Genomic DNA, 15,160 nt, shown 5'->3' on the forward strand with positions numbered 1-15,160 from the left:
GGGGTGGCCAGTGACCAAGGCTGTTCATCCTCACATTAAGTAATGAAAAAACAGAGCACCATCGTGCTCTGTTCCAATGTCCGTTTTCCAATTCTGTGTGACATATTCAAATCTTGTCTCCCTCCTTGAAAGAATGTTTCCTGTTGGGAACCTTAATAGACTATGTGAGAGAGAAGAGTTGTGTCTGTCCAGGGACTTCACCTCGCTTCCCACTCTGCAGCCTACTTTACCGCCATCCCAGAGTAGACATGGAGGGGTTGCTATAGGAACAAGAGGCTTTCATCCATTCCCTAAGTGTTTGCATCTCCCTTGATGAGGAGAGCCTGTCCTTGCTGACCACACCTCTTATTTCTCGTGTGATTACTTATGAATCAAGTGCATTGGCTTTGGGCTTGTCAACTTCAGTGAGAGTGTATCATTGCCATTTGTAGCAATGAACCAAAGTACAAAGGTAGAGTGGAGAACAAGTAGAGGCAGCCTGAGGAAATACAAAGAACTCCCCATGGGGAGTCCTCAGTTCAAACTCGACTTAAAGCTCTTTTGAAGTCTATGCTGTGTGTGGTCAGTGAGAATTATGTGTTCAGTGAGAACTGCCTTAAGCCAATTTTCTTTTGGGGGGGTCCAGTAGTGGGGCCTGAACTCTGGGCCTGGGTGCTGTCCCTCAGCTCTTTCGCTCAAGACTAGCGCTCTACCACTTGAGCCACAGCGCCACTTCCGGCTTTTTTTCTTTTTGCTTATGTGGTGCTTGGGAATTGAACCCAGGGCCTCATGTATGCAAGGCAAGCACTCTACCACTGAGCCACCTTCCCAGCCCCCTTAAGCCAATTTTTTATTTTATTTAGAAAAAAAATTACCCCAGCCGAAGGTACCACAGAGTCATAATCTAGTCTCTTCCTGTCTGAAAGATGGGGACAGTGGAAGTGTTTACGGGATTGTTGTAAAAGATTAAAAGAGGTAGCAAATGTGAAAGGGATATTCCAATATAAAGTGATTATCATTTAAAAAAATCCATAGATTATTAAATCATCCAAACTCAGTTAGATCATCCAAATGCAGATGAACCAGCATTCTCTCTTCAAAGCTCCACCCAAGACACAACTTACTACCTCTTGCTTTCCTCATCTTCTGGCTGGTAAGGATATAGAACTCAGAGCTCTGGGCTCCCAAGACAAGAGAGGAAATAGCAAGATCAAGGGCTATCACTTCCTGAATACCCAAATTGGAGGCTCTTCTGTTACAAATGAGCAGGCACTAACTAAACTAAACACAACTCCATTTAAACTCACATTGCAAATGCAAGCACGGTGTATCATGAATCCCAGTTCACACAGATCCCTTGACAATTAGTTTAGGGTGACAATTCCTAAATGTTGGCACAGGAACAATTTGTATTTGTTACTTTTTCCAGCTGAGGCATCTCCCTAACCGAATAAGTCAGTCCACACAAGGACACGGTCAGCACCAAGCAATGGACACCTGAAGGAACAAGTCAATCCATGCAAGGATGCGGTCAGCACAGGCAGGCCAATACCTGAAGTATGGCGGGAAGGAGAGCATTGAAAGTGAGTCTGGAAAGAGGCTCAAGCTCTGTTGTAGCATGGGGCAAATTAGCAAGACTTTGAAGCAATCCCTCACGTACTTAAGCTTTGTTAGCCAAGACATGATACACAGAGCAGAATCATGGGGCCACGCTAACCCACATAAGGATGGGAAAACTACCACTGCAGCCCAGCCGGGACAACCGGAACTAGGAATGTGGGGAGGGCAGGGGCCCCAGAAGATCCAGAACCTGACGTTCCGTGCTGCTCAAGGCATGGCGTGACTTCTGCTCCTCAGATAGAACTGGAGTCATGGCTGAGTCTCCCTCCTTACCGTCCCACGAGTTTTGTGAAATTCCTCCTAGCCAGGGGCTGCCTCAATTTTGCAGCTGTCAAGTGTACAAAGTTCCCAGAAGAAGAGATTAACTGGGTTTAACTTGTTATTCAACACGTCCTTCCCACCTGCCTTTACCCAAAGCCCACCCTTAAGACACATTTTAAACAGCCTGATATGGGTTTTATTGCTTCTTTTTCTTTGCTTCTCTTTGCTTCTCTCCTTCCTTCATTCCCTTTTTCTGCTACATTCAGCTCAACAAATATATAATGTTTATCACAGAAATGGTGTGAAGTGTTACAGATTTACACTGAAATAAGAAGTGCTGAAGTGAAGATCCCATAAATGAGGGGAAATTCTCCTGCACTACTGAGTGTAGCTCACTCTTGAGCCTGTGTTGATAGGACAGAGAGAAGAAACACATTCTGCCCAGGATGGATGCAAAGGTGCTTAAGAACATCTGACCTGAGCCTAGACAAATGGACAGAGACATGCTGGGTTGAAAGATGGAGATGGACATTCCAGGACATGAGCAAAAGTAACAGATGTGCAAAGCTTTGCTGTTGTCTGGGCAAGAAGGCCAATCAGGGCTCCTGATTGAAAGTAACAGAAAAGAAACTCACAATAATGTACTCCAGCAATACAGACAGACAGACAGGCAGGCAGGCAGATGGGCAAGCAGGCAGGCACTATCTTGGCTCATAAAATCAAGAGACTCCTCGATGCCAGCTACACAGAACAGCAGCTCATATCCTGGCTGCACATCCTACCAGCTCAGCAGCCTAAGCAGACACAGTACCTCTTCCCTAGGAATTCCCAGTACTCGTGGCTACTAACTGCCTATCTCCAGCCAGTCGCTGTGGCTGAGGGAGCCCCATTCCTCTGCTGATCCACTCTGGGACACACACAGTGCCCTGCTGTGTGGTAGAGGTAGGGCCAACCTCACCCAAACCTTCTGGTCTAAAGAGTAAAAGAATAGAATTGGTCCAAACAGATGCCAGGCTATTGTGACCGCAGTAAGGAATGCTGCATTGTGGGTAAGAAATAAACATCCCTTCCCTGGGTACAGCCAGAACTGAGCATGAGATGAGAATGACTAGAGCAGGGAGGAGAAGAATCAGTGCAAAGCAGGCCCCAGACCCCAGATCTCTACGATACACAGAGGGCGCTGGACTTCATGGTTCCTCATCATCCTCCCACAGCACAATGAAGGGTGGGACCACCCTGGGCACACCCAGCCGTCCGCCACTTTCCACACTTGGCTTTCATTCCATCCCTACCCTCCCCCATGAGGTGGCGATGGCAGAGAGAATCTTGAAGGGTGAAACAAAAAGAGAATAAATTATTCACAGACTTCGGCTCTCTAATTATTGGTAGTAATAAATTACTTTGGTTCCACGCTGTCTCCCAGTGCTGAGGCGATGGAGAGCTACTGGAGGGTATTAAATGATTAAGTCGCTTTATTCTCCAAAGACACAAGTGGTGGCAGGCTGTGGGTAGATTGGAGGAAGACAGTCTTCAGGCAGCAAGGTCTGGGAGGCAAGGAGAGGGACAGTTTCCTACCTGAACTAAGCTTCTGTGCTCAAGGTTAAGGCCTGTTCTTTGATGTCTACACATTTACTGTACTTCATTGTGCAACCCGAGAATGGTTCACAAGGATGCTGATGGTGATTTCCAGGGATCATTCATGATAGGTAGGCAATACTAATAATACCTGCCCTGTAACTTTTACACAATTGCCACCAGTAATAACTTAAAAGAGTGCCTTATGTCTTATGCTGGTGTTCTACCAGTCAAGCCATGCCTCCAGCCTGTGTTTTATGTCCTATAACACTGTACCTCATTTTCATAATAATTGTGAAGCACGTACTGTTGATCCCATTCTTATACCAACTTGTCCAAAATCAGTGGACAGATAGGCATCAGAGGCTGTGCTAAAACTCCTGACCTCTGACCTCCGCAACAGGCTGTCTGGGTGCCCATTATCTGCAGAAAAGGTAAATAAAATGGGGTTCTTTGATCTGAAAGAAGAAATCAGAATCCACACAGATTCTGAAATGAAGCAGGGAGGGAGCAAAAGGAAGAGCTCTTGACCACAGTCAAGTACCCCCAGTAAATTAGTGAGGCCATAACCAGAGTCAGTTATAAGGATCAGCAAGTGATACTAGACCCTTTGCCTGTTTGTTAAGAAAAAGGGGATTTGAGTCTCAGAGTAGCTCACACTGTACCCCTTCGTCATAGAAGGGGGACGGGAAGAAGGCTCTTTTGCCACAGGTAAATTAGGGGAAAACAACCAATGCCCAAAGTCAGCATCCACAGTACTATGTGTCCATGTGCTAGGACACACCCACCACCACGTACTAAGACATACCACCATCCCCATGCTAGGACACACCCCCATCATACTAGGACACACTATCATCTACATACTGGGACACATCCACCATCCATGTACTAGGACACATCCATTGTCCATGTTCTAGGACATACCACCATCCATGTACTAGGACATACCACCATCCATGTACTAGGACATACCCACCATCTTCTTCCTCTACTATATACCTCCTTATGGTTGCATGGCAAAGGGCCATGTCATGTATTTTTGATAAAACAGGAGACATGAGGATTCACAAGGCAGCGCAATCAGATAAAGCAAAACTCAGAAGCTTCTGCACAACAAAATAGTACTGTGTGCCTCGGGATGCAACGTCTAAGAGACAAAGGGAAGATGAGCAACAAGGAGGGTAAATCCACATCATGACACCTCCACGTCCTAGAGCCTGAGCAGAAGAGGGGGATGCTAGGAAGGGGAACTGGGTAAAATCTGAACATGACTATGTACCTAGCTAACAGCATTAAATAAACATTGAACTTCCTGACAGTGATTATTTGTTCTGAAGAGACTCAAGTGAAATCTGACAGGCGAGAGCTTAGAGTCAGAGGTTCAGGAAAAGGAGGTAAAGAGGTAAAATGCTAGATCTACAGCAAGTGTAGCAAATAACAAAAAGTGATTCTAAATAGCAGGTAGAGATTGGTTTCATGAGCCTTGCAGTGATTCTAGAAATTTAAATATTACCAAAATAGTTTGCTTTGCAAAAGAAAAACCCAAACAGATGCAAAATCATTTCTTTACTATAATCCCTGTAACTACCTAGAGTTACACATTATCACTGGATTACCTGCTGTTCTGGAAGATTTAACAACCACAGAAACACAACCCTGACTTGGGCAGCCATATTTAAGGATAAAATAATGAGTAGGCCATTATACAAACACCTAAGAGTTATAACCCCAGCATCTACACATTTAACTTTCCTTATTCAAACCCTGAGCTATTTTCAGAGAGTGAAGACTGAGCGAAGCCAAGTATAGTTTCCGATCCTGAGGCCAATCTTGCTGTTTGCCTCACGACTTCCCATGTGTGACTTAGCAGAGTGAGTGATGCTCTCTGGGTGGGCTGCAGAACATCTGCTTTAAAGTTCTTGAAGCTCTCTGCCTGTGCCCAAGTGATCATCACCTCTTCTAAGGAGGACACGTGTGTCTGCAACATTCTTGCAAATAGCAGTGCTAACCCAACCTAGCGGCTCAGAACCTAGAGGCAATTTGCCCTGCCCAACTGCCAACACACTTAGCAGTAATCAATAAACAGTGTACAGATAACAGAGCCCTCTTCCAATGACCCTTAACTGCTCAAGCATTTAGAAGTCATTTACAGTATGGGCTCCGTTCCAATCCATTCTCACCGGTTCCTCCCAAACTCTTCCTGCCTTCCTCTAGGCCCCAAAGTCCCACAGGCGATCAGGCCTCTTTGCAGCTGTCCAGCTCCAAGATGATTCAGGATGTCTTCATTTGGGTGCTAGATGCATAGGAGAAATTAACTCCTAATTCTATAACTTAGTGGAGGAAAATATGTACCTAGATATATATTTTTTATCTTTAGACATATGTTTATCTAGATGTATCTCAATATTTATCAAATATCTAGATATATATTTTCCCAAGTATGACTATATAGTCATATTTGTGATATATAGTCATATGATATATAGTCACCTTTCTACCTCCTCAAAGGTGGATAATGGGGGTGGTGGATAACAGGGGAGGTGGATAATGGGGGTGGTGGATAATGGGGTGGTAGATAATGGGGATGATGGATAATGGGGGTGGATAATGGGGGGTGGATAATGGGGTGGTAGATACAGGGCAGTGGAGAATGGGGGTGATGGATAATGGGGGTGGATAATGGGGTGGTAGATAATGGGGTGATGGATAATGGGAGCAGGAGCTTTGGAAGGGATCAGTCACTAATCAGGGAATATCCAGATTGGTGTCCTTGGTGTTTCATAGAGCATGTCTTGCGGGGAGAGGGCGGCAGTGATAACGATGACTCAATTCTTATTTAAGGCATCTCAATTTCCCCACAAAGCAAAGGCAGTGATGTCATTCATGGTGGAAAGCTTCTGGGGTGACATATGGTAGCTCTGAGACATCTCCCAGCAAGGAGTCTCATGCCTAGTGGCCAATCTGTCTCTACTTCAGCCTCCATTGAGACTTAGCTCCAGGCCTAGTATGGGGGGGGGGGGGAATTGAGGAGAAGAGGATGATGATAAAGCAGAAGATGTGGGAAGTCCTAGATGCAGCCTCTGGCTGGCAGCCTGAGGAGGAGAAGAATGGTAGGTACAGAGGTGATGCTATCTGAGATCAGGGAGGTCGTGGAACTCTTCTCTCTGCCGCACCCACTCCCCCTAGGGGAGGCTCCAGTTGAGGCCGAGAGAGGGGAAGAGCGCAGGCTTTTTATTTCCCCGTGGTCCCTTAAGGCCTGTGTGGTTTGGGCAGGCTCCAGAATCTCCCACAAGCTCCTCCAACCAAACCCTAGCTCTCACCTGGCATCACAACTGGGGAATTTGCAGTGAGCTGATGTGGTGAGGAAGGAATCAGGGCTGAAGCCTGGACCATCTGATCCAGACTCATAGGTGGGTCCTGGGCACTGCCTGGGGAGAGGGAGGCCAAGGTAGACAAGCAAGGCCCCAGCCCACCTGTCAGCAGAAGGTAGCAGGGAACTCTACCTCAGGGGCCACCAGAGCCTCACAAACACAGACACCATCATGTGGAGGACAGAGGACACCAGAATGAATATTTCACTCAAAGGAACTAAATCAAGCCAAATATAGTGATGTACACCTGCAACCCAGAGCTCAGGAGGCTAAGGCAGGAGGAGAGTCAGTTCAAGGCCAGTCTAGACACAGTCTGAAAAGGGGAGCAGTTGGAGGGGAGAGAAGGAATAGAGATTAAGCATAGGGGGCTCAAAAGCACTGCCCACATGTAAGGCTCCTCGTTGACTTCAAATGTGGGGTATCTCCTTGGTACTTGGTAAACTAGTATCTCCCAAGGAAGATGTGTTCCTCGCAAAGACAATTAAAAAGCTCCCTTTTCCTGCTCTTCTCCAGGCTGTGACCCCATGCCACAATGTCTGTGGAATCCAGTCCCTGCTAAGTAACAAGGACAAATCCTCTACCCGCTAATAAATTGGGGAACCAGAAAAAGTGGGAGTCAGGGTACAACACCACCTGCTGTGGCTTCTGGGACTGTAGAACCTCTCCCAGTGTCTGTCTGTCTGTCTGTCTGTCTGTCTGTCTGTCTGTCTGTTTGTGGCCAGGGTAGGGACTGGGTCTTGGCAGGTGACAGGAAGTAGAGCAGGATGGGGGCTGATCCTCAAGCTGGAGGCCAGTAGGAGTAGCTCAAGAGAACATGTCCAAGAAAAGACTTCCTAATAATTTTTCCCTTCAGGCCTAATGCCATTTGGGCCTTGTTTGAGAGTGAGAGCTGAAGGCTGGGTGTCCTGACCCTCCATCCCCAAGGCCTAGGTCTGCCCGGGAGGGAGGAAATAGAGTACCCAACGCTGTACTCACTCTGTGTCTTCAATGTCATGGCCAACCCCACTCGGAGCTGGGAGACAGTGACAAACAGTGACAGTTTCTGAGCCAACTAAGACATGTAGCGTGTTAACGATCGCATACACAAATCCCCCGATTGAACATGCACACGCACATGCAGGGCAGGGTGGCTGAGAGGACCAGGATTGCGCAGTTGGAGAGCAGGGCCCAAGTCTCCAACCTCCGCAGAGGGACACCTGCCCCCTAGTGGTCAGAAGAACCATCTTCCATTCTGACGCTCACCTGAAGTCTCCAAGCCCTGGAGGCCACTGTGAATTTTCCTCCTGGGTCTCTGACATCTGGAGTCAGCATTGTTTAGGGATATTTCAATGGTGTGGATAACATAGGACTAGGAGTATGACATTCTTTCTGTGAGCGCCTCTTTCTAGCTGTTCACTGGGAAAGACCAAGAACCCAGGAGAAGTAGAAAGATCACGAGGAGGACACTATGAGACTGGTTCCAATGGCCACGAAAACCACTAGCTGTCCAGTCGTCCTACAGCCCCTTCAGGTGAGCGGACTTCATTTCATGTAGAACCTCATAAAGCAGTAGCCAAACTTGTTCTACAAACAGGAAACACAATTGCCTGCAATTCTGCCTCACCAATGTCGCCACCACAGTTACTATTCCCTCTCCTTGTCAGAATTCATTGCAGTTCTATCTACACAAGAAGCTTCCCAGTAAGCTGCGCACCAGTGGCTCACACCTGTCATCCTAGCTACCCAGGAGGCTGAAATCTGAGGATCGAAGTTCAAGGCCAGCCTGGGCAGAAAACTCTATGAGACTCTTATTTCCAATTAACCACTAAACTGCCAGAAGTGGAGCAGACGAGGTAAAGCACAAACCTTGAGCCAAAGAAGCTCAAGTAGAGCATCTGGGCTCTGAGTTGAAGCCCCAGGACCAGCACAAAACTAAAAGAGAACAGAGTATCAGCAGCCAACACAGATGGAAATTTCTTAGTTCATTTCAGTCATCCATTCATCTCTCAGTGCCAGAATCCCAACCACAGAAGACCCAGAGATGGATGAAATATGCCCTATATTTCCTGTGCATTTATCTGTCTATATCATCTCCTTTGGAGCAAAAGCTTATTAATGTGACTCAAATTGCCAACATTGGGCAATCCTAGCATTCAAAGGCCAATACCACTGAAATACCAACAGCAACTTAACTTCAGGAGCTGCACCCGCAGCCCAGCTCACACTGACTCTGATTCTACTTTACAAAAGAAGTCACTCATTATAATATGGTTGCATGGAACAATTCCCTGGCTCATAAGAAGGAATCAACTGAGTTTCTCGCCAAACCTGAACGACGTCTTCACCAAGGCCTCTGGGCTGTCCAGCGGTGGCAGCTCATCAGCCAGGATCTCCTCTGGGGGCCGGGGGTCATGAACGATGGCAGGCCGAGCTTTCTCCTTGGTGTTCCCTGTGAGCCCATCGATGAGCGAGTTCCACAGGCAGTTCTGTGACTTTGACCCTAGGGGAGAGGGGAAAGATTTGTGGTGAGTCCCCAGCCAAGGTCCAGACTCCACACCAGCCTCTCCTGGGGCCCAGACTAGCCAGAGGCCAGGTCTCAGGATTCTATAGAGACATCCCCCAAAAGGAACCCATTGCTAAGCGTCACTGCTCACCAAGGAGCCTGTATGCATGCGCCCTACAAATACTTCAACAGGAGATACATGTGAGAGACTAACATCCAGAGGGAATGCGGTTGGAGAACAGAATGTGATTAGCCCAGCGATCCAAGTCAGTGCCAACAATGGCACATTGCACTGACAGCCCAGCCATCTCCCTCATCCAAATGTACAACCCAATGGATCTGCACACCCCTAGCTTCTGTCAACGTTGTGCTTTGTCACCAGCCAGCAGCAGCCTCTTACATGATGACTGAGTGTAGACAGATGCTTAGTGATGACTGAGCATGCACAGACTCTGAGTGTACATGGGCACTTAGGTGGTGACTGAACAAACATGGACTCTATGTGAGGACTGAGTATACATGATGTCTTTGATGCAGAAATATGTTTGGTAAAATCCAACCTCAGCTAGCAATCATTGTCAGTCTTGGTTCATCATTCATAGGACACGTGCTACACAAATGTACAAAGTTAGTAATGAAGAACATCCTCATCCACTCTGAGTTCTATGAAGAACTTGGTTTTCTACTGCTGGGTCAGGACACAGTAACTCTAAATCATATTGCATGTGTGTGATGTAACCTGTGTGTGATATAATTAGTAGTCATAAGGGGGCTGCTGGGACCAGAGATCTCACTTTCTGGAAAAGAAAACCAGCAGATGGGGGGGGGATGCCACAAAATCCAGTGGTATCAGATATGAAGGTCAATATCTGTGCAGACCTATGATTGCATTTGGCAAGCCTTGAGGAGATGCTTGATGACTGAACTATTTAGTAAATGATGAACTATTTTTCAAACAGCAGAAATATGAGCAAGAAGAGTTTCGAATACAAATCAAGAAATCTAGAAATGACAGCCCCTCCCCAACCTCACACATTCTGGGTCATTATCTACCTGCCCTAATCCCATAGTAGACAAAGTCCACTATGAGAGAGCCAGGGACATCCTGGAGCCCACCGGAATGGTTCTGCTTAGCTCTTGCTCAGCAGGCCTCCCACTTTCTCCCTAGCTGGTGAACCCATCTTAATGTACCCCTGCCTGACCTCCCCCATGACTTGTGTGTCCCCTTCTCTTGGTATTTATAAGTGTCCATGTCTAGTGTCAGTAATAACAAAACCTACAGAGGGAGGTAAGCCAAGTTGGCTCTACTGGGGTCTCCAGTACAGGAATATTCCCACAACTCCTCTGAGCAGTGGGAGAAACAGCATCTACTGCTAGCTGGCATGGCCACATGCAAGAAGAACCCCACCAGGATTAACTCTTTAGCTTTTCTGGTCTATTCACAAGCACGGGATAATTTCCACACCATTGGAGAATTCCTAGGGAAGAAACAGAAAACATGGTGTGGCCAGAAAAATTGAAACCAGGCTGGAGAGATGCCTGTACACAGTGTCTTTGTAGGCCCGCAGACTTAAATACAGCCGGCATCCGGACCGCCACTCATTCATACCTCAGAGGGCTGTGAGTGGGTTCTACGTTGCCTTATCATCCCAACTCAACCTGGGGTGAATCTTTTAGAGCAAATTCTCTCTGGGAAAGAGTGGGAAAGAACTCTTCCTCTGATCCTATATGAATGGGGGGCTGGGATACTCTCCAGGGAGATTGGAAAGGTCTTCTCTGACAACGTGAAAAATAAAAAGTCCCCTGCGCTGGGTTATTTTAAGCTTATTTCGCAAGCATGAAATGCTTCTGACTAAATAGAGGCAAAAACATGGACACTGAGAGAGTCACACTGGTCTTTTTCAATAATAGCAAAAAAAAAACCATGAGGGGAACCATAGGTAAACTAAGCTTCAGGGAACAAAAAGCAATGTGGCTCAGATGCCAGGAGGAACCAGATTGCCCAGCCCCCCCCCATTCATCTGCTTCCCTGCCTGCTCCCTCCCCCCCAGTTACTCAGAATTCAATGCCTGCTGCACTTTCCTCCCCTCACTCTTCCCTCTGTCCCTGCCATAACATTCCTCCTTTCTGTCTTCACAAAGACAACTTTTCACATCCCCCATAAACCTTAAGCCTTGAGACCAATGATAAAGTCCATCAACTTTGCTGGTGGCATCTGTGCCTCTGAGTAGGTTTGGTCATTCCCCTCCCCCAAGCCCTCACCCTCCAATCATGTGAGAGCACTGTGCTTTCTACATCCTGGGCATTGCAGTGATGCCTCAACCTGGGTTACCTACGTAATCACCAAATGAAGCCTTCCAAGCAAGTGTCACTCAATTCTTCTTCTTATTATTTTCACTCAAACAGTAATGAGCACTCAGACACGAAGGCTTCAAGAGATCACAGAATTGGAAAACAGCAGATTGTTCACCCCAGAGCACTGTGTGACACAGCACGCCACGTGCTGTAACCAGCAAATGTGTGCTACGGCATCTCAGGCAGAATGTCCTGCACCTGGCAGAGCCCAAGCAGAATGTTCCACATGCTGGAAAGAGATGTAAGAAACCCTAGTCCCTTAGTCTGAGGAGGAAGAGCCTGGACCCTGCCCTGTCCCTTGCTAGAACAGTTCGAGCTTCAGAAAAGGAAGTTCTGCAGCTCAAAAAGGAAGTTCTGCCGTGGGAAACAGGGATGAATAAGGTCAGGTAAATGTAATGGGTTGAGAAAAGACAAGGAAGCAAAGAAAGGAGTGGGGGGCATTGAAATCAGAAGTAACTTCAGGCCATGGCTAGAAAAGGATCTGAGAAGTATGAGATCAGAGGTAACTATAGCTTCGTTGCAAGAAAACAAGGGAAGAAGTAGCAAAATCAGAAATAATGATAGGTTTGCTTCACGGTGCGGCTATTCCAATATTCAAGTGATTTTTCCACTCAGTTCTGGATGAAAACCTACAAAGACTCCACTGGAAGAAAGCTAAGAATTTAAAGTCCAGCAAATTACAGCGAAAAGAAGTGATTTAACTCACCAGAAAGGAGATTTAAAAAAAAAATCTCGATGGTTCCCAAAATAGCTGTGGCCTGAGGAGGAGGCGCAGGACTCTTCAGGTTTAGAAGGAGGCTCCTAAACCCCAAGCGGACCAGAATACACAGGAACCAGAAGGAATGAAACAAACCCAGATAAGAAGCTTGATGTTGGGGCTGGGAAGGTGGCTCAGTGGTAGAGCGCTTGCCTTGCATGCCTGAGGCCCTGGGTTCGATTCCTCAGCACCACATAAGCAAAAAGAAAAAAGCAGGAAGTGACGCTGTGGCTCAAGTGGTAGAGCACTAGCCTTGAGCTGAAGAGCTGAGGGACAGCGCCCAGACCCAGAGTTCAGGCCCCACGACTGGACCCCCCCCCCAAAAAAAAGAACCTTGATGCTCACTAAAACCCACCAGTAGTGACAATATGGAAGATTAAGTATTAATAATAGCTGAATTCAGTCACGTGGCATCTGTTCTATTATTTTCAATATACTAATTCTCACTTGTAGTAGCTTGTCAGGAATTCTTTCTCCTGCAATTTTGAAGAGATACAAAACTTTGCCCCCATATTTTGTACACTTTAGGGCACAAGGGCTGGCTTCCTCATCAAAATATAAGAAACCATTCGACCTGGGATGACTATGCTGAATTCTTAAATGTATTACAGTTTATTTCTGAGTTCTCCTGTTTAATGTGTGTGTGTGCGTGCGCATGCATGCGCGCGCACACATGTGCACATGCATGTGTGCATATGTATGACTACATCACAATATGGTGAGCTGTATCTGCTTTTCAGTATCAAGATATAATTTCTATCTACAAATGTCTCTGTAAGGCTCACGTGATAAAGGCTCAGAGATAGTCGGCTGGTGGGTGTCTGGACCATTAACTTCATCAGTGGATGCATCCACTGAAGCGCTCCTGGGTGAATGAATGGAAGTCACTAGGGAAGGCCTTTATTTTTTTCTTTTCTTTTTTTTATTATTAAGTGTTTTTTATTGTGAAAATACCATACAGAGGGGTTACAATTACATAAGCAAGGTAATGAGTACATTTCTTATCAAGTATTGCTGCCTCCTCCTTTGTTTCCCCTTACCATCGCTGCCTTCAAATCCCCCCCTAAAGTTGTAAAGTTCATTTTTCAACATAGCATCTTGTATATCTCATTGTTGCAATGGATCTACCTGTATCCCTATTTAAACAATTTGTTTTTTCCCCTTCCACTGCACAAATTATACCTATATCAAATACACTGAATACAGAGGTTATACTGTTGGAAAGGGACATACAAAGCAACAAAGAAATCATCTTATAAATACGTTAGAAACAATAGCAAGAAAGAAAAAACATTTGAGTCCTTATCTTGGGGTTCATTTCGCCTAACATCAACTTATCTGACCGTTTCTGCTTGTCTCAGGCATATACTAGTTATTGCAAATAAGGGAAACCATGGGTCCTATGTTTCTTTGGACCTGGCTTACTTCACTTAATATAATTTTTAGGGAAGGCCTTTATAAAGCAGCCTTTCCCCCCAGGCCTCCAGGCCCTTCCTCCTGTCTCCTTGTTTCCCAGATGCCACAACGTGATTAGCCTTTGCCTGCCGCCATGACGTTCTGCTTCACCACAGCCCAAAAGCAATGGAACCAACCACCACAGACTGCCACCTCTGAAACCACAGGATAAAGCAGATCTTTCCTCCTTCTAAGTCAATTACCTCAGGCATTTTGTCAAAGCAGAGAAAAACAGATAACACACTAGTTTTGTACCTGTGATGATAGTTCAAGACCTCATTATTTCTCTTCTTGCTTATCCTTACTGAGTGATTAAAATCATATTCTCAGTCCCTTGTATAAATGATTTTTGTTTCTTTCAAAGCTTTTATCCTGGAAACTTTTATAAGTTTTCTTTACTCTTCTTTTAAAAGCTTTCTTCTTGCTCTTCCAAATTAATCAGAAAATGATATATAATAGCCATTCATGTAATTCATTTTTTAACAGTCTGGCTCTTCCATGAACTCTTAACACTTTTTATTCTTTGTGGTACTGGGGATTGAACCTTATGCTTTCTAGGCAAGCACTCTCTCTACCACTTGAGCCATAGCTGCAGACCCTTTTGCTTCCTTGTAGCTGGATTTTATAGCTGAAATCTAACACTAAATTTGCCAAGGCTGGCCTCCAACCACCAAAGTCTTTCCCAGTTACCAGAGTTAGGTACTCAGCAGTTCTTAAACAAAATCATTTATAATCTAGATCACTCCTGCTCAATAGATGCAAGCTATGTGTGTTAATTTAAATTTTCTAGTACCTACATTACTAAAGCAAATACAAATGATATTCGTTTCAATAATACATTCTCTTTAATCCAAGAAGCCCAAAATATTGCTGCCTGTAATCAATTTAAAAATATTAATGAGCCAGGCACTGGTGGCTTATGCCTATAATCTTAGCTATTCAGAGGCTGAGAATGAAGACCAAAAAAAAAAAAGAAAAGAAAAATTCTTTCCAAGAGCAGCACATTGGCTAATGGGACACACATAAACCACAGCTAAGGTACAGAGTAGCTGAATTTTCATTAAGCCCTGAACATACTTATCAGACACAATAGAAAATAATTGGGAATTTGGTCTGGTGCTTTTTTTTTCTTTTATAGACAAACAGTTCTGCTTGGCTTTGTCATTCAAAGAGCTTGTCCATATATATTCAATTGTAGGTCACTTGTACTGAATTTTACATTTCTTTTTTTGGGGGGGCGGGAGGGGGGTCTGGTCGTGGGGCCTGAACTCTGGGCCTGGGTGCTGTCCCTCAGCTCTTCAG

The 15,160-nt window shown here is 45.6% G+C and overlaps 1 protein-coding gene across 1 annotated transcript in view; it reads right to left on the bottom strand.

The window, feature by feature from the left end:
* Positions 1–15,160, bottom strand: part of Pde1c (phosphodiesterase 1C, calmodulin-dependent 70kDa) — a 250,953-nt gene that overhangs the window by 184,709 nt on the left and 51,084 nt on the right. The window contains exon 3 of the mRNA XM_013035157.1: positions 9,117–9,288. Within this exon, the coding sequence (XP_012890611.1) occupies positions 9,117–9,288 (172 nt within the window). The remainder of the gene's footprint in view (positions 1–9,116; positions 9,289–15,160) is intronic.

The sequence above is a fragment of the Dipodomys ordii genome, unplaced genomic scaffold, assembly GCF_000151885.1.
Source record: "Dipodomys ordii isolate 6190 unplaced genomic scaffold, Dord_2.0 Scaffold205, whole genome shotgun sequence".
Classification (NCBI taxonomy): domain Eukaryota; kingdom Metazoa; phylum Chordata; class Mammalia; order Rodentia; family Heteromyidae; genus Dipodomys; species Dipodomys ordii.